The following is a 20,589-nucleotide window of genomic DNA, read 5'->3' as shown; positions in this document are numbered from 1 at the left end:
AGCCACTACAGCCATGTGCTCGCAGTAGGTGTGCGGGATCACATGGCTTTGGCAGAAGCTCAAGCGCTGAATGAGGAAGGGGCATGGGAGCATGAGAATGGAACCTCGCACCATAGCTACCACCCCGATGCGGACAATGATGGTGTCAGTGAGGACAGTGGTATAGCGGAGTGGGTGGCAAATGGCCACATAACGATCAAAGGCCATGGCCAGCAACACAGTGGATTCCATCATGCAGAAAGCATGAATGAAGAACATCTGTGCCAGGCATGCAGAGGCAGACATGTGTCCATCTCCACACCAGAAGATGGCCAGCAGCTTGGGGACTGTGGAGAAAGAGGCAGCCAAGTCAATGGTTGAAAGCATACACAGGAACAAGTACATAGGCTTGTGCAGGGCTGGTTCAGTGGCAATGACCACCAGGATGGTTATGTTACCCACAATTGTGGCTGTGCCCAGGAGGCACACAGGGAGTGAGAGCCACAGGTGGAACTCTTCCAGACCTGGGATGCCCATGAGTATGAAAACAGAAGAGTCCAGGAAAGTATGATTAGGAGACGCCATGGTCTGGCCAAGAGTACTAGGCAACTTCTTGGGTCAAAAACCCTCCTACAGCATGACATCACCTAAGGAAACAACACAGAACAGGGATATGAATCAGCTAGAGTCACATTTCTCTTTCTTACACCACATTTGTACTTAACAGAATACAAGCGAAGTAAACTCTCCTATTCCTTAATAGACCAGACACTGCATGCGCATAGTCACAGAATGAGAAAAATCAGGGAAGAAACTTTTTTATTTTGGGCTTCACAGGATATCATTCCTTACAATGTGGATGAATTTAAGAAATAATGCACCAGATAGCCCAAATATGCAGAACAAGATCAACTGTTGTTTGTTCTCATAAACATAGGGATTAAGAGGAGAGAAGGTTGGTGACAAGCACTATTCTATCAACAGGTCAAGATCAATAAATACATGACCTCCACAGAAGGTGGATAAATATGGCTTATTCCATTAGGTATTTATGTAGAGTATTGTTGGACACACTGTCCCATGATCTTATATCCGAGGGGGCAGAGACAGCAAAGATCTAATGTTCTGATCTATTTAACTTAGGATCTTTTCATTCCTAAATTAAAACTGATTGAGGTAAAAGTTTTTACTGTTCCAAAAGTGTGAACATTATTTATGTGCTTTGAGCTCTCTAGATCTTCACCAAATATGCAAGTGACAGTATATTCTAGATTTTTTCTTTTGCCTTCTCTCATTTTTTAAGAGAGGCAGGAATATTTTAGAGATACAGAATCTTAGAATTTTTAAAGCTGGAAGGTGTGCTCACAAAAAAAAAAAAAAAAAAAAAAAGAGCTTGGGACCCATATAACTGGGAACAGATCTCTTACTGACACTATTGCCTTGGACAAGCCAATTTTCCTCTAAGACCAGATTTCCATTTCTGGTCTGGAATATGGTAATAATACTTTGTAAGGATGTTGAAATGCAAACACCACCTTGTACAGTGTGTGGCTCATAGAAGGTGTTCAGTAAACAATGTCATTTGCTGTTACCATTGCTTTCATATTAATAGGTCAGTGACCTCATATCCTATTTTAACACAATTTCCTTAACCTGCTATTTATTAGAATCTAATCTTATCTTGAATATTTATTTATACAATAAGAATTAGAAGGTAAACCTACTGACAAAATACATATTCTTTATAAGTGTTTTCTGTATGATCTCTATAGTTAAATGATGATCATTCAGAGACTGGAAAACAGCTTCCCAGTCTGATCTCAACTACACTATATGTCCTCAGCTCTTACTTTTATGACACAGATATGCTCACTGTGCTAATGTGAAGGACTCAACATGGATAGCGGAGCAGGAGTCAGATTGTGAAAGCAGAAAACCTCTGCTCACAGCACCACCCAGCCACTTAGTTTATGCCAGACATCCCTATGGCTTTTGGTCTCTCACAAATTCACTCACCCTTAGCCCGGATGCTTAATTTGAGGATGGTTCTCTGAGTTTCCTTCCTACTTCTTAAGTCACTGACTTTCTGTCTTATGACTTTTTTTCTTGTAAAAGTTGGACTTATCACATATTGCACATATCACCTGACTAGATTGGCTTATAATTTGATTGATGCAAGTGAACACGACCTGTAGTTCCTGTAGTTTTCATCTAAGGGATCCCAAACTTTATGCGTACCACCACCTTCAGAAGGCCATGTCCTCCTATCATGTCACTCTCTCCCACTATCATCTTATCCAGCTCAGGGGAATAAACCCCTGTCTCACACCATCTCTTACATAAAATATTTTACGATATTGGTAAATATTTGGGATCATTCTTACTCACACCTCAGTTTGAATCTTGCCTTCTGACTAAATTTCTAATCCAATTCTTATTGTGACATTAAAGCCAATGCCCTCAGTAAGATAAAAGTTCCAGCATCACCATTTGACTAAACATAGGTTGGAGAAACTTTCCATGCCTGAAACTGCAGCACAAATCAAAGCCTGTTATTCTGTCTGTGTAAGAGCACAGCTAAATTGGGATACCTCTGGCAATCATAAGACCATTGAAACATGAAAAAAGTCAATGGAATCAATAAGGTTCTGCTGATCCCCTTGCCCAATATACTGTTGTTGATCTCTGCAAAGTGTCACTACACACACATTCCTCTCAAGTGCTTAGTGAGTAATCAGTTCTTAGCAAATGTCTTGAATTTACTTCATAATGCCTCCCATTTCTCTGGTTTGACTAATAAATCACTTGCTACTTGCTTTGTTGAAGGCTCCCCACTCAGCTTCCCTTTTCAACTAGAGGGCTTAATGACAAATTAAAACTCCCATTTTAGGAAATCTGCTGAACAAATTCCAAATTCCAAATTAGATTACATAGAGTTGTTATTTAGCAAAATCCCCTTTCCATACCTCTAAATCTCACTTTCTCTTCTTTGAAGTAAATTTTCCATCACCGTCTACACAGGAAGATTTTTCTTGAGGGCTAAGAAACATCTTTCCTAGAATCTTTCCCTAGCCCAAACTCACATAACTGCAGGACAGCAGAGAAGAGAAGGCACAACATTGTAGAAATACTCTCCGAAGATGGAAAGAACAGTATTAGTCTCCTGCCCTCAACTTTCTGAATACTGAGCCCAGAGGTTGTTGTGCTGATGAAATCTGTCTCTCAGTCCCACTTGGGAGTTAGGTGGATTGCATTGTGTTTAAGGCCAGAGCCATCTAGGGAGAATCTGTGTTTCCTAGGTAACAGAACATCCAAGCCTTTCTTTTCCAGATGATCAGATCAGATTATAGAGGTGAAGCTAGAGGCTTTTGTTAAAGAGTCAGGGAAGGAGTATTAATAGTCTGTATCCTTGAAATTCTTTCTCTATTTTTGTTTCATTTTCTTTCTAATTCTCCCCCTCTCAGAGATGGGACTATTTATCTAAGGGCACCTAACATTTTTAACTTGCAGATACAAGCGCTATGGTTATCTGACCTGGATCCCTGTTTCCAATGCAGCTCCATTTTCCAAGGATCCCAGGGTGGATATGCTTTCTCTTTCTCTTTCATGTCCCTGTTTATTCAAGAGTCATTCTGCCTTGTTTACTTTTTCCTGGGACTACACTGTTATAGAGGATTTACTGCACATGTCCCCAGAATGGTCACTGTTACATAGTTGCACAGTAATTGGCTTTGTTAGACACTTTTTTTTAAAATTTTATTTTATTTTTAAACTTTACAGTATTGTATTAGTTTTGCCAAATATCGAAATGAATCTGCCACAGGTATACCTGTGTTCCCCATCCTGAACCCTCCTCCTCCCTCCTCCCTCCCCATACCCTCCTCTGGGTCGTCCCAGTGCACCAGCCCCAAGCATCCAGTATCCTGCATCGAACCTAGACTGGTAACTCGTTTCATACATGATGTTATACATGTTTCAATGCCATTCTCCCAGATCTCCCCACCCTCTCCCTCTCCCATAGAGTCCATAAGACTGATCTATACATCAGTGTCTCTTTTGCTGTCTCGTACACAGGGTTATTGTTACCATCTTTCTAAATTCCATATATATGTGTACTGTGCATGATGTAGCAAGCTGGTGATGGAATTCAATAGGAAATTATACTGGTATCTAGGAGAAGGCAATGGAACCCTACTCCAGTACTCTTGCTTGAAAATCCCATGGACGGAGGAGCCTGGTGGGCTGCAGTCCATGGGATCACAAAGAGTCGGACACGACTGAGCAACTTCTCTTTCACTTTTCACTTTCATGCATTGGAGAAGGAAATGGCAACCCACTCCAGTATTCTTGCCTGGAGAATCCCAGGGACGGGGGAGATTGGTGGGCTGTCGTCTATGAGGTCAGACATGACTGAAGCGACTTAGCAGCAGCAGCAGCAGGAGATGTGAATGCAGTTTTTCACCATATGAAGTAATTATATTAAAAAGTCATATACATTAAACATTACTAAACCTCTATCTCCTGTTGTTCTTTGCTGAGAATTTATCAACTGTGCTAATCTCAATGAAGACTTCCCAGGTGGCTCAGTGGCAAAGAATCCTTCTGCCAATGCAGGAGATGCTGATTCAGTCCCTCAGTCAGGAATATCCACTGGTGGAGGAAATGGCAACCCACTCTAGTATTCTTGCCTGGAAAAATCCAATGGACTGAAGAGCCTGGCAGGCTGAAGTCCATGGGATCACAAAAGAGTTAAACATGATTTAGTGATTAAACAACAAGTCTCAGTAAATTGTACTGTTAGAGAGCTCATTTGCATTAAAACCACAATCCTGTCTTCTCTGGGTCTAATTCACTCTTGGTAACAATACTCTCATATGTAAAGAGTTTACTTATTTGATATAACTTTACCACTCATAGAGTTTACTTACCATGCATCCCAAGACTCTCGAAAAAATGTCTAAAACTTCTATTCCCAGTAAACCAGCCCCAGCCATCATCTAGGGCCTTATATTATGAGGGGATAGTCCAAGAATTATCTGTAGAATTATGGTCTGTATCCATAATTTACTGCAAAATTTGGTCTCCTTATCACCATTCTGAATGCTTCTCCTCTAGTCCCACCATATTCAAAGAGATCAATTTTCATTTGTAGACACTTCCCACAACTAGACTAGATCTATGTTCAATTAACTGCATGCACGCTCTTGATCCTAGTTTTGGAGAGTCTCTCCAAAGTCACCAGTTTTCAAACTTGGTGTTCTTCAAAATTACGTGTAGCTCCTGTTAAGACACAGGTTGCCAGTCCATACCTCCAGAATTTCTGATTCACTAAATTTGGAGCAGGGTCCTAATGTGTGCCTTTCTTATGACTTCCCAGTTAATGAAAATGTCACTGGTAAAGGAATCACACTTTAAGAAACACTGTTTTAAGAAAATGAACATTAAAAAAAAATCTTTTGGTTGGATTTTCCTTATCAAACTGCTCTGTGGTCTGCACTTCTGGTGAGTGCTATTAGACAATGTAGTTATCATAAACACCTTTAACATGTTACCTTAAAAACCTAGAGCAGAACAGGATTGTAGCAACTTTCCTTTCCTGAAACCTGCCTTGAATGTTCTCATCTGTCTATAGCTAAAAGTGCTTTAGAGAAACTTTCAATCCATTTCACTCCTTTTAGTTAAATGAAAAATAAAAATAAAACAAGGGAGAAATAAAGGTTTGCAATGCCTTTGTTCCCCCCTAATCAAGTCTAGCTCTCAGCAAGATACAGGAAAAGTCCTGGGTGGTGCATTCTATGGAGCTTACAGTAGTGCTATGATGTGTCAACTTGGATAGTCTAAACTATAGTTTGAGAGGGGAAAATTGCCCCTTGTATTCCTCTTGAGTTCTTATGGCCAGATGAATAATAAAATTGAAACATAAAGATTAGCAGGAGAAAAGGAAACAAATTTAATCCATGTACATTGAGGTTTTGTAGAAGTAGAACTTAAATGGCAAAGCAGGCAGTTTTTATACATTTAAAGAAGGACACTATAAATTTGTGAGGAATTGATAAGACAAAGAAACTTAATTAATGAGGAATCTAAACAAAGTGTGGGCTTGAGGTAGTAAATTAGAAAAGGGACACCATTTCTTTATACAGGCTTCTTGGCCCCAACACCCTGTCTCTGGTGAGGAGGTTGTAATTTTGACATGAGAAACTTATTGTTTGCTCTCATGGAGGGAGAGAGGAGGGTTAAAGTGTATCTCTTCCCCCCCCTTTTTTTTTTTTGAGATCTGTCTTTATTATTTTTGATTTATGTATTTTAATTGGAGGCTAATTACTTTACAATATTGTGGTGGTTTTTGCCATACATAGACATGAATCAGCCATGGATGTACATGTGTCTTCCTATCCTGAGCCCCTCTCCCAACTCTCTTCCCACTCCATTGCTCTGGGTTGTCCCAGAGCACCAGCTTTGACTGCCCTGCTTCATGCATCAAACTTGCACTGGTCATCTATTTTACAAAGGGTAATATACATGTTTCAGTGCTATTCTCTCATATCTTCCCACCCTTGCCTTCTCCCACATAGTCCAGAAGTCTGTTCTTACATTCTGTCTCTTGCTGTCTTGCATATAGGTTCATTGTTACCGTCTTTCTAAATTCCATATATATTTGTTAATATACTGTACTGGTGTTTCTCTTTCTGACTTATTTCACTCTGTATAATAGGCTCCAGTTTCATCCACCTCATTAGAATTGACTCAAATGCGTTCTTTTTTATAACTGAGTAATATTCCATTGTGTATCAGTCAGTTAGTTCATCGCTCAGTCATGTCTGACTCTTTGAGACCCTATGAATCACAGCAGGCCAGGCCTCCCTGTCCATTACCAACTCCCGGAGTTCACTCAAACTCATGTGCATCAAGTTGCTGAATGCCATCCAGCCATCTCATCCTCTGTCGTCCCCTTTTCCTCCTGCCCCCAATCCCTCCCAGCAACAGGGTCTTTTCCAATGAGTAATGTTACCACAACTTCCTTATCCATTCGTCTCGATGGACACAGGTTACTTCCATGTCCTAGCTACTGTAAACAGTGCTTCAGTGAACTTTGGGTTACATGTGTCTCTTTCAATTCTGGTTTCCTCAGTGTGTGTGCCTAGCAGGAGATTGCTGGGTCATATGGCAGTTCTATTTCCAGTTTTTTAAGGAATCTCCACACTGTACTCATTCGAATAGTGGCTGTACTCGTTGCATTCCCACCAACTGTGTAAGAGAGCTCCCTTTTCTCCACATCCTCTCCAGCACTTGTTATTTGTAGACTTTTTGATGGCAGTCATTCTGACTGGCATGAGATGGTACCTTATTGTGGTTTTGATTTGCGTTTCTCTGATGATGATGTCAAGTATCTTTTCATGTGTTTGGGGGCCATCTCTATGTTTTCTTTGGAGAAATGTCTGTTTAGTTCCTCAGCCCTTTTTTTTTTTTTTTAATTTAATTGTTTATTTTTCTGGAATTGAGCTGCATAAGCTGCTTGTATATTTTGGAGATTAATTCTTTGTCAGTTGTTTCATTTGCTATTATTTTCTCCCATTCTGAAGGCTGCCTTGTTTATAGCTTCCTTCATTGTACAAAAGTTTTTAAGTTTAATTAGGTCCCATTAGTTTATTTGCGCTTTTATTTCCATTACTCTGAGAGGTGGGTCATTAAAGTTGAGAGAGTCAATTCCGAGGCAGGTTGATAAGAAGTCCAGGGTACCTGAGGAGGAGAAAGAGGTCTAGGTCTCTAAAGGAGACAGGAGTCTGGAATTCTCAAGGAGAAGGAAAGGACAAACTTTTTTTTCTACATACCTTAGTCTAGTAAGGATTATATAACAACAATGTATCCTACTTGAGGACACATTTGTCGGTCTTGAGAAACTTCTGACTAATCCTATTATCTTAAAATGTATACTATGGGATTGGGTCTGGTAAGATCTTTCTATTATTAATTCTAATCCTGCCATCTTAAAATGTAAATTGTGGGAGGTCTAGTAAGATCTTTACAACCTTGAGACATTCTTTTGATTTAATAACCAGTAGAAAAAGTATGTAATTCCCTTTCCAAAGACTAGAGAGGGGGGCATTCTCTGTCCCTCTTCTGATGTCTACCTCAGAAGCATTCTATCCTTTTTCACTTTAATAAAACTGCTACACAAAAGCTCTTGAGTGATCAAGCCTGGTCTCTGGTCCTAAAGCTAAATCTTCGGAATCTTTGTGAATCTGACATTGTTCATCATAAACTATCAAAGTGTATCTCTTTCACTGCTATATCTTAAGTAACTTGTTTTATTGAAATATAGTTGATTTACAATATTATATTAGATTCTGATGTGCAACATAGTAATTCAATATCTTCATAGATAAAGTCAATTTAAAGTTATTATAAAACATTGGATATATTCCCTGTGCTATACTATGTAATTTTATAATTATTATTTTATACAAAATGGTTTGTACATCTTAATCCCTTATCACTTTTTTACCCCTCCTCCATTTTCTCTCCTCATTGGTAACCACTAGATTGTTCTCTATATTTGGGAGTTTCTTTCTGTTTTGCTAGTCATTCATGCCAGGCAATGGCACCCCACTCCAGTACTCTTGCCTGGAAAATCCTATGGAGAGAGGAGCCTGGTAGGCTGCAGTCCATGGGGTCGCTAAGAGTCGGACACGACTGAGCAACTTCACTTTCACTTTTCACTTTCATGCATTGGAGAAGGAAATGGCAACCCACTCCAGTGTTCTTGCCTGGAGAATCCCAGGGACGGGGAGCCTGATGGGCTGCCCTCTATGGGGTCGCACAGAGTCGGACACGACTGAAGCGACTTAGCAGCAGCAACAGCAGTCATTCATGATATTCATTCATGATAAGTGATAACATTGTATTTGCCTTTCTCTGATTTATTTCACTAAGCAAAGTACCCTCCAGGTCCATTGCACTAAAAAATTCAGAAACTTTACACGTTAAGGTGATATTTAAGATAATGAGTATTGTCAGGTCCCTTGCAACAATACAATACTATTTAGAAACAGACATAGAATTAGAGAAATAGAAAACTGAACCAAATACAAACTTTCCACCAATATAGGAAAAGTTTATCTTGGATCATTCACAGAAAAATTTTTTCTGCTGTTAGCAAACATGAACACATATGTGAAAATTATAAAGAGACCCATGTCATAAGAGTGGTGCTGTTAAACAGACATAGAAAGAGCTATCTTGGCTTTCCCCTTTCTAGTTTACAAATCAATGAAAGTGCAATCATATTTGCTCTTCATATAAGCTAACACATGCAACACATACTTCTTCATGGTTTCCACAGATCATCTGGAGATACAACTGGATCTTGGATGGTTGGGCAAAGGTGTATACAATTGTCCTCAGTGTTCACTTACTCACAGGTACGTGATCAGGACTTGTAACCTATGAATGTCTTCTGCACAGGCATTTGGCCACTTTGACCTGTATATCCTTTGTCTTCATGCCATAAATGATGGGATTGAACATTGAGGGTATGAGAAGGTAGAGATTGGCAAGAAGAATGTGGGCATGAGGTGGGATATTGTGACCAAGGCGGTGGGTGAGAGAAGAGAAAAGTGCAGGCACATAAGTGATAAGGATGACAAAGAGGTGGGCTGAGCAGGTGTTAAGGGCTTTGTAGATGGCATCTTGAGAATTGAGACGTATCACGGCCTGCAAGATGAGACCATAAGAGAAGCCAATGAGCACTAAATCAAGCCCCACCACAAGAAGAATCACAAAGAGCCCATAGATCCGCTTAGGCCTGGTGTCATCACAGGCCAGTTTCACCACAGCCATGTGGTCACAGTAGGTATGAGGAATGACCATGTGGCAGAAGGTCAACCTTTGCAGTAGAAGAGGCATGGGCAGGATAAGAATCACCCCCTTGGCTAAAGCCATCAGTCCCAGGCGTCCAACTAAGGAATGGCTCAGAACTGTGTTGTAGCGTAGTGGCTCACACACAGCCACAAATCGGTCAAAGGCCATTGCAACAAGTAGGGCTGATCGTACCACAGATGTTCCATGGATGAAAAACATCTGAGTGAAACAGGCATTGACAGCTATGTCCCGATCATTGAACCAGAAGAGGCAGAGGAGCTTAGGCAACAGAGCCAGAGTGGATATAAGGTCAGCCACCATCAGCAGAGCCAGGAGCAGGTACATTGGTGTGTGAAGTGTGGGCTCCCTGGCCAGCATGAAAAGGATGGCACCATTACTGATGAGGATAGCCAAAAACATGGAGAAGAAAGGAAGAGATAACCATAAGTGCTGTGCCTCTAAGCCAGGTATGCCCATCAAAGTGAAGGTCATAAAGTTGGAGCGGTTGAAGATAGCATAGTAGAAACTGGTGGTGGTTGATAAAGGAAGTTTTGACACTTCCCAATGAGACATGGCAGTGTGCCATTTTTTTTATATCAGTTTGGCTTTCAGTGAGTCACTTGAGTTGGGGTTCAGAGAAAAATGGAAGAATACCCCTTTGGAAACATGGAGTTTTCAACATGGCTTCAGTTCTATCACAACATCATTTTCACACTCACTTCTTTATGAGCCTCAAACTTCTTTTCTGTATAAGGAATGTTGTAATGGACTTTAACTCTCACCTCTTCCAGTTCAGCAATTCTCTACATCAAAAATTTTGTCTGAAATTCTGAGTAAGAATAGGAGAAAAGATTTTCAATCTTGATTAAAAGATGGGAGAACATGATAGAAGAAATGTAATATTCTCATTGGGAAGCGTCCTACGGAGAGGAAATATGCTTACCCTTTATTGCAAGAGTGATGTGTTGTTGGGAGTCTCCATGTTCCTTATGTGTTATCCTTCTTTCAGAAATCTAGTCTCTGGTTATGATCCTGTTTCTCCCCACTGGATTCCTCTGTTTTTTTTTGGACAAAATGTCATAGATTATCTAAATGAAGACAACATCAGCTTGCTCCTTTTGTAGGATAAGCCCTTACAATTGGATTTTCTCTTTTTTTGTAATGCAAGTGCTTGCCTTGAGCTTTGATTGCCTAGGCATACACTTCAGAGATGGCTATCTCATAAACACTTTGGCAGCCAGAGGACTAGATGAAGGGGGAGGCCAGTTTCCTTTATTTTAGAGCTCTTGGTTGTTTTTGATATCTGGCCATTTGGGTCCTTTGTTTTCCCTTTCCCCACGCTTTAGATTTCTGCTCTTATGTTTTAAATTCACCAACAAACAGTGAGCCTACAAAATCCTAAGCCCACACTCTTGATTCCAATAAAAGAAGAACCCAAGACCTAGGTGCTACTCATGATCTCACTGTGTGGTCCCAAGATTGCTATGTAATTTCTAGCATTTATTAGTAATAAACATTCTTCTCCTTCCCCACTTGCTGCAAAGTTTCCTGATGGCTATTGCTGAGGGCATCTTCCATTTATGCCAAGAACTACAAGGACAGGTCCAACTACTAGACTGGCTATCCATAGGTATTATCAAGTACAAAACAATCTTCTACTCTCTCTCGCAAGCTATGTATTTATGCACTTGATAGATAGTCTTCTGTGGTTTTTCTTCTGATTTGTGCATCTTTCTTTCATTACAGTCAGCCCTCATGTGTAGATTGAATTGCTTTTAATCATGAGTAATTTACTTCAAATTAGTCCACTGGGCTACTAATTTATTCTTCAGACATATCATGAAGTACTTGAAGCATGATAAGTTTGTTCCTGCTTCAGGGTATTTGCCCTTACTGTTCAATTTCTCTGTGTACTTTCACATGACCCACTGCCTACCCTTATGTAGGTCTGCAAAAAAAAAAAAAAAACTGGTTTATTAAACTTCTATTTTTATCACAATAACTGTATATCATCTTCTGAAGCAGCCATTTCCCTCTATTCCCTCTCCTGGCTTATTTTCATACTTCATAGAGTCAAAAGAGTGGTTCCCAGTCTTGGTTGCATATTAAAAGAATCTGAAAAGTTTGTAGACTTCTGATTCCTAGGAAACTTAGGTATATTAAGGAATAGTGAGAAAATCAGTGTGACCTTGCTGTCACGTGAGTGGAGGTCTGGAGACAAGGTTAGAAGTGGGATCTATGACTGACAGTTCCTACTACCTAAAATGCTTTCCTAAAATTTACCTAAAATTTCTTTCTTTTTTTCTTGAAAACTCAAGAATTATCCTTGCCTCATTGTTACCTTCCCTTCCCTGCTCTTGCTCATATCATGGGGTGAGTTTAGTCGCTAAGTTGGGTCCTTGCAAACTCATAGATTTTAACCTGCCAGGCTTCTCTGTCCATAATATTTTCCAGGCAAGAATACTGGAGTGGGTTGCCATTTATTTCTTCAGGGGATCTTCCTGACCCAGCAATCAAACTCTGGTCTCCTGCATTGCAGGCAGATTCTTTACCAACTGAGCTACCAGGGAAACCACATCATGCTTCTGCCCATATCTCTACCCTATTGCATAGCACTTAAGCTAAGTTTCCTTTCCTTAAGCAATTTCTCTACTTAAGTAATACTTATTAAGCACTCACTACGAGCCAAAACTATGGTTTTTCCAGTAGTCGTCTATGGGTGTGAGAGTTGAACAATAAAGAAGGCTGAGCACTGAAGAAGTGATGCTTTCAAATTGTGGTACTGGAGAAGACTCTTGAAGGTCCCTTGGTCTGCAAGGAGATAAAAATAGTCAATCCTAAAGGAAATCAGTTCTGAATATTCATTGGTAGCATTGATGCTGAAGCTGAAGCTCCAATACTTTGGCCACCTGATAAGAACAGCCGACTTATTGGAGAAGACCCTGATGCTGGGAAAGATTAATGGCAAAAGGAGAAGGGGCAACAGAAGATAAGATGGTTGGATGGTTGGATGGTTGAGTCATGTCCGACTCAATGGACATGACTTTGAGCAATCTCTGAGAGTTAATGAAGGCCAGGGAAGCCTGGTATGCTGCAGTTCATGGGGTCACAAAGAGTCAGACACAACTTACTGACTGTACAATAACAACGAGCCAGGACTTATAAATCAGCCCTACATGCTCATATCTAAATACATTTCTGCATTATTTGAAAACCATCTGATTCTTGAAACTTTTATTCTATTACCTCCTATATACCCTGTAAACCTGTTTACTTTTCTGAAGTGAGGCACTGCTTTCAGATATCTGGGGTAGAGGTTGCTAAGTGACTAGCAGATGAATGGCCAGTTCAAAGTAGTGGGTGCTACAGATGGAAGGCACTTACAGAAGACAATCTGATTAAAAGAAAGGGATTTAGGAGTAGTTCTAATGATTTACATCAGAATTTACCTAGAAATGTTTTCCCATATTCTTACCAGCCTCTTTTCTTCTGATAACCAGAGCTTGTCATTCCAAAGTCACAACTTGAATCTGCCTATTTTGTGTTTCATAGAACACTACTTTTCTTTTCCACTGAGTTGATCTTAGCCCCTGGGAAAGGGATCTCTGCCACCCTGGATCTCCTCCTGTTTCTTTTTCTTGGGGCATAACATATAGCATCCTTTCTACATGGACTAAGGCTCTGACACTATATAAGGGAAATTTTGGACTCTATGATTTCATCATCCAAGAACTTAGGGCACAGCCTGATTCTATAGAGATCAAAGAAAGAGGGTTAAAAAACAAAAAACAAAAAAACAAACTAGTTCATTAGAGTATCCCATTGGGCTGAATTCATTCAAAGAACAACATAACCTGAAAAGTAACTCTCAGGGGAAAAGGGATAATTTTGACCATTGCCAGTTTTTACATAATGTTGGTTTTGTATGACTTAACCTCTATTTGGTGGATGCCTACAGATAGAGCTTTAGCTCTTTAACATAGACATTTTTTGCTATTTCTTAAAAAAAATTACTTTTAATTGGAAGATAATTGCTTTACAGCGTTGTACTGGGTTCTGCAATACGTCAAAAGAATCAGTTATAGGTATCAACAAGACCAAGCTCACTCTGCTCACCACATAAAAGGCCAATGAATTGAATCAGAGATGAAATATTGAGGCAAGGAATACTACTTTTTTCTGAGCCAGCTGATTAATGTCTCCAAAAAACCATCTTATTGAGGTCTAGAAGTGCTCTTTCTTTACAATCAAAGATGAGAGGGAGGTGAGGAAACAAAGTAAAAAGGCCATGAATCTTGCAAATATCTCCTAGAATGGCAAGCTTTAGGTAGGAGATGTGTTAATTTCTTCCTTCCTGACATCCACAGGTGGACAAAGTCCTGAACCAAGGCTCTTAAGCTTAACACCAAGGCAGAGGGGCAGGATTCTCTGAGGCAAGTCATTATATATGATTATAATAACAAAAGTAAGTCAAAGAAACAGTTCCAACTTGGAGTCCGAATTGACTTTTCCTTGCAACAGGTATGCATACATATGTTCCCTCCCTTTCTACCTTCCCCCCACCTCCCCTTCCATCCCGCCTCTCTGGGTTGTCACTAGGATGAGCTCCCTGTGTCATACAGCAAATTCCTATTGGCTTTCTATTTTACATACGGTAATGTATATGTTTCAGTGCTACTCTCCCAATAGATTTTTGAATAAGGCCATGCTTCAGATGATAATAGTTTAACTCACATGGCCCTTGTACACAATAATGCTGAGGTGGCTCAGCGGTAAAAGAATCCATCTGCAATGTAGGAGATGTGGCAGTGATCTCTGTGAGGCAGCAGTGAGTGGTGGCATGAAGCGAGATCTTAAATCCTTGTCCAGTTATTGAACCTGGGTCCACCTGGATGAAAACCAGGAATCCTGGCCACCAAACCAACAAAGGCTAGAAGCTAGAGGCTAATTTCCCCTGGATCTTTGCCCCGCCCTCCGAGAAAAATGCATTTATGATAAAGACAGAAACTAAATGCTGGTACAAAGTTTATTATAAGAGACACAGCACAACCGCAAGTAGGAGGGCACACAGAGAAGCAGTTTGTTTAGGTGAGATAGAAGCAAGGCAGAGATGCATACCTGGAGAGAAGGGGTGTGGGTGTCCCCTCTAGTGAGGAAGAACATAGTAAAGAGGCAGTTAAGTCATTTATATTAAGGGAGGAAACAGACAGAACAAGCTCCATCTTGAAAGCAGGCCTCCATCTTGGGCCAGACTGTGGACTTTGAGCTCTATGCCCAGTATCTATGGAAACAACATACCAACTGGAAAACCAGACCGTCCCCCGCCTCCCCCGCCTCCCGCCAAATGGAAGAGCCCCAGAGCTTGTACCTAGACTCTCTGTAGCCTAAAAAAATACCCTAATTATCTGTGTAACCGAATACAATCATAAATTCTATTATGCTTACTGGGGCATGACAACAGGCCTATTGATAACTCTCCATTGTTAACTACCTAGGCTTAAGGCATATGGATCACGGGTTAACTTTGATCATATCTTTCTTTTCCATGGGGCTTCCCAGGTGGCGCTAGTGGTAAAAGAACCCACCTGCCAATGCAGGAGATGTAAGAGACGTGGGTTCAATCCCTGGGTTGGGAAGATCCCCTGGAGGTGGGCATGGCAAACCACTCCAGTATTCTTGCCCGGAGATTCCCATGAACACAGGGGATTGGCAGACTACAGTCCATGAGATCACAAAAAGTTGGACATGACTTAGCACTGCACCATCCACTGTCATAGGCCTGGGTTGACTCCCACAGCATTCAGTGCTACTCCTATTTGTTTTTCCTTTGTTCAGACTAGTTTCAGGGAATTGGGGGAGGTGGGTTTGGGCACGTACACTTATAGTATATAAGGTTTTCACAAAAACTGGTTGGGGTCCTTGGCTAAGAGGAGAATCTGCCTTGGGCCCACCAGGGAAATAAACCCCACTCCACTATCTGCATTGTCCTTCTGAGTGAGTTTGTTTTCTGGAATGAACACGGCTACAACAATATAAGGCGATTCTTCTGACTTTGCCTTCCTTTCTAGCCAGTTATCTGGTTTCTTTTTCCGCTCCTGCCCTGCCCTGCCCTGGGACTCTCCCTTGGGGTGCACATGCACCCCTCAGCCAAGATGGATCTCAAAGTGAAGGCTTCTGGAAGGAACAAGACTCATTATGGCCTGGCATTATGCCTTGGCTTTTGACTCCAAGGAGCCTTTCTGTGCATGTACAGTGTTCCCTTACCTTTTACTTACAAGAATCTGTGCCTCTCTTTGTCCTTGCCATGATTATTCCCTTGAGGTGTAAACAAGAGACAAAGACTAGCTATTTACCCTGTTTCTGTTGTTACTTTCATTCCCAAATGTGGAGCTGGTTGTAAATTCCTCAGCTGGAGCACACATATCTCTTATCTCAGGAAATGCAAAGAAGAGGCTGGCTGATGGTGAATTTTCAAACTGGAGCTAGTCTATCTCCTACCCAGCAGGAGCTGAAGGTTCCATCCCTGGACTGGGAAGAGCCCCTGGAGAAGGAAATGGCAACCACTTCAGTATTCCTGCCTAAGAAATCCCATGGACAGAGGAGCCTGGCAAGCTACAGTCCGTGGGGTCACAAAGAGTCAGACGTGACTGAGCCACCAAATAGCTAATGGCAACAAAATTTGCCACTTTAAAATTCTAAAAACACAATACATAACAAGATCCTGGAAACAAATATATGTCAATCATACGTCTATCAATAGACGACTGCTGAAATAAATGTTGACAAACATCTACAGGAGTGTTATAGAATCATGAAATGGAATAAAATAGGTCTACCTGTGCTAATATGGAATGAATGCTAAGAGATATTATTAAATAAACAAATTTTATTTTTATTTTTTTAAATAAAAAAATTTTAAAAACACAGTAATGTGTTATCATTTATGTTTTTCATCTGTAATGCTATCAACAAGTTATCTCTTGTTTAATTTTCCCAATGCATACATTTTTCCATAGAAGACATGTGAAGATACCTGTCTTATCTTTTTTCTTTCTTTTTTATTTTTTAAGTTATGAAAGTATGATAACACAGTTACAGAAGACTTGGAAAATACAGAACAAAGTTACATATAATGACACTTATCTTTTCTTAAAATGCATTTTTCTTTAGTTCATTTAGTAATTAGCTAAAATTAGAATATTCTACCAACAGATTTATAGTGGTTGCTGAGCTGTAACATCCATCCAGATTTTCATGCCCTGATCCTAGTTTTCGAGATTCCCATTTATCTAAACAGCACAGTCTGGTTACATTATAGTGGACAAGAGTGTTGTGATGCTTTGTAGTATTAAAAATAAAAATAATATCTTTGGACTATTTAAATACAAAATTAATTTGTTTTATCATTAATATATTTAAGCAAGAGAAGACTCTCCAAATATAATGGGGTAAGGAGACGATTCAATTTGGAATCATTTTTATTTTTCACCTATCAGCCATTACTGAAATTTTTTTCTGATGAAATTCCAGGTACATAGCTCATAAATCCATAGTGAAACTTCCCTGAAATAGGCCACTTCTAAAATAGCTCAGCAACAGTTCAACTGATGTTCACAGACCACAAAATCTATCAAACTCTGATGTGGTTTTCTTCCATTGTGGTCAGTAGTATTTTGCATGAACTATGTGAATATTCCTCTTATTCTTCTGATATTAACTATTTGAATTAATATTTACTTATTCAGTTATGGTCCTCTGCCCATTCTTGACAAAGAATCAAATTTGTAGCTTCTTCCATAGAGCTATAATATATAAACTCTGAAAACTTGCCAATAATTCCCAGAATTATAATAGGACATCTCTTTGGATAGATCTTTATCAGTTCAGTTCATCTCAGTCACTCAGTTGTGTCTGACTCTGCGACCTCATGGACTGCAGCACACCAGGCTTCCCTGTCCATCACTAACTCCCAGAGCTTGCTCAAACTCATGTCCATTGAGTCGGTGATGCCATACAACCATCTTATCCTGTCGTCCTCTTCTCCTCCTGCCTTCAGTCTTTCCCAGCATCAAGGTCTTTTCCAATGAGTCAGTTCTTCACTTCAGGTGGCCAAAGTATTGGAGTTTTAGTTTCAGCAGCAGTCCCTCCAATGAGTATTCTGGACTGATCTCCTTTAAGATGGACTGGTTGGAACTCCTTGCAGTCCAAGGGACTCTCAATAGTCTTCTCCACCACCACAGTACAAAAGTATCAATTCTTCGGTGCTCAGCTTTCCTTATATAGTCCAGCTCTCACTTTCATACATGGCTACTGGAAAAGCCATAGCTTTAACTAGACTGGCCTTTGTCGGCAAAGTAATGTCTCTGGTTTTCAACATGCTGTCTAGGTAGGTCATAGCTTTTTTTCCAAGGAGCAAGCGTTTTTTAATTTCATGGTTGCAGTCACTATCTGCAGTGATTTGGGAGCCTAAAAAACAGTCTGTGACTGTTTCCATTGTTTCCCCATCTATTTGCCATGAAGTGATGGGATCAAATGCCATGATCTTCATTTTTTGAATGTTGAGTTTTAAGCCAGCTTTTTCACTCTCCTCTTTCACTTTCATCAAGAGGCCCTTTAGTTCCTCTTCAGTTTCTGCCATAAGGGTGGTGTCATCTGCATATCTGAGGCTATTGATATTTCTCCTGGCAATCTTGATCCCAGCTTGTGTTTCATCCAGTCCAGCATTCTTCATGATGTACTTTGCATAGAAATTAAATAAGCAGGGTGACAATATACAGCCTTGATGTACTCCTTTCCCTATTTCGAACCAGTCTTGTTCCATGTCCAGTTCTAACTGTTGCTTCTTGAAATCTGCATACAGGTTTCTCAGGAGGCAGGTAAGGAGGTCTGGTATTCCCATCTGTTGAAGAATTTTCCACAGTTTGTTGTGATCCAAACAGTCAAAGGCTTTAACATAATTAATAAAGCAGAAGCAGAAGTTTTTCTGGAATTTTCTTGCTTTTTAATTGTCACTTCACTTACTATTGAAGCCTTGTTTGGAGAATTTTGGGCATTATTTTGCTAGTGTGTGAGATGAGTGCAATTGTGAGGTAGTTTGAACATTCTTTGGCATTGCCTTTTTTGGGGGATTGGAATGAAAACTGACCTTTTCCAGTCTTTTGGCCACTGCTGAATTTTCCAAATTTGCTGTCATATTGAGTGCAGTGCTTTCACAGCACCATCTTTTAGGATTTGAAAGAGCTCAACTGGAATTCCATCATCTTCTCTAGTTTCGTTCGTAGTGGTGCTTCCTAAGGCCCACTTGACTTTGCATTCCAGGATGTCTGACTCTAGGTGAGCGATCACACCATCGTGGGTATATGGGTCATGAAGATCTTTTTGAATAGTTCTTCTGTGTATTCTTGCCACCTGTTCTTAATATCTTCTGCTTCTGTTAGGTCCATACCATTTCTGTCCTTTATTGTGCCTGTATTTGCAAAAAATGTTCCCTTGATGTCTCTTATTTTCTTGAAGAGATCTCTAGTCTTTCACATTCTATTGTTTTCCTCTATTTCTTTGCATTGATCACTGAAAGCTTTATAAATGTGAACAAATGAAGAAACAAAGAAAAATAAAGCAATGTTTGTCTGAAGCTGAAATATTTATCACCTGAATAATAGGCCCTCAGTCAGTTGCACATATATAAAGTATCAGACTCCAAAATTTAGATCTAAATATACAGACCTATCTGCAGACATCATTGCCACAGAATTGAATATTGAAATGTTTTGATAGAGTTGTTAACAAAGAATGCAATGAGATACATGGCTAGATAAATACATATTTTTCTCTAAAGTTAAATAAAGTAAAGCTGAGAAGTTATGAATATGCTAGTTTATTCTCAGATGTGTTGGTTTATTAAAACAGCCACAGGGACTAACATTTTAAGAAAAGAACTTCTGAGCAGTATTATTTTAAGTAAAGGCATAGAAAACCTATCTAAAAATCTATATTATACTGATGATAGGTTTGTTTGGAAAAAGCACATTCAGTCACATGATATGAAATTTGATACCTCACAAGCAGAAATAAACTATTAATTTAAACTACAAAGTAAAACCAGTAAACTTAAAGCTTCTCTTGACACTATTGGATAGGAAGAAGAGAATGCCACCAAGCCTCCAACAAAGAAATCAGCTCTCTTGCATATACATGGGAGATTCTCAGGAGAGGCATGTGGAGTGGTATTTTTATTTTAACAAAATGGAGCATGAGCTCCAATTGGGAAATATTTCTCAATGGAGGAAAAATACAAGATGCACTTCAGGTAAAAGAATCCTGCAGCAGTGGAGGAAACATTGTCCTTCTCAATACAGGAAGTCTATGACTGGCAACCTGATAATACAAAGGGAAGGGGAACTATAGACTTATTTGTCTTTAATTTTTATTTGAAGTAGCTCTGTTTTTGTCTCATGTATGGTAAAGAAGAATGAATTATACACAGGGAATTGTTGCTGACCAAAGAACCAAAGTAGAAAAGTCCAGGACTCGATGAAGCAAATGAAAACAAAGAAAAATGCTCCTTGGTCTTGTCAAGAGGCAGAAAAAGGAAATTCACGATTGGCAACAAAGAGAGAAATTTTAAAAATCCTGCTGCACATAAAAGTTCAAAGTTAAATAAATACGTAAGTCATACATATGAAAAAAGGAATCATATCTAGACGCTTGTATCTATACTCTTACTTTAAATAGCAAAGTAATTACAGGTAG

General features: G+C 39.8%; 2 protein-coding genes across 2 annotated transcripts in view; both read right to left on the bottom strand.

Annotated features, from left to right (window-relative positions):
• LOC133260973 (olfactory receptor 52P1-like) overlaps positions 1-582 on the bottom strand; it is a 5,292-nt gene extending 4,710 nt beyond the window's left edge. The window contains exon 1 of the mRNA XM_061439595.1: positions 10-582. Within this exon, the coding sequence (XP_061295579.1) occupies positions 10-564 (555 nt within the window). The 5' untranslated portion in view covers positions 565-582. The remainder of the gene's footprint in view (positions 1-9) is intronic.
• Positions 583-9,423: 8,841 nt separating this feature from the next.
• Positions 9,424-10,465, bottom strand: LOC133260972 (olfactory receptor 52P1-like). The gene has a single exon (XM_061439594.1). It carries the CDS (start codon positions 10,411-10,413, stop codon positions 9,424-9,426), a length of 990 nt encoding a protein of 329 aa, XP_061295578.1. The 5' UTR covers positions 10,414-10,465.
• Positions 10,466-20,589: the final 10,124 nt, after the last annotated feature.

The sequence above is a fragment of the Bos javanicus genome, chromosome 15 (assembly GCF_032452875.1).
Source record: "Bos javanicus breed banteng chromosome 15, ARS-OSU_banteng_1.0, whole genome shotgun sequence".
NCBI classification, from domain to species: Eukaryota; Metazoa; Chordata; class Mammalia; order Artiodactyla; family Bovidae; genus Bos; species Bos javanicus.
Note: the sequence above shows the minus strand (reverse complement) of the source record. Positions and strands in the feature narration are given on the sequence as shown.

Coding starts and splice junctions, on each gene's coding strand:
- LOC133260972 (XM_061439594.1), bottom strand. CDS start 10,413: ATGTCTCATTGGGAAGTGTCAAAACTTCCTTTATCAACCACCACCAGT.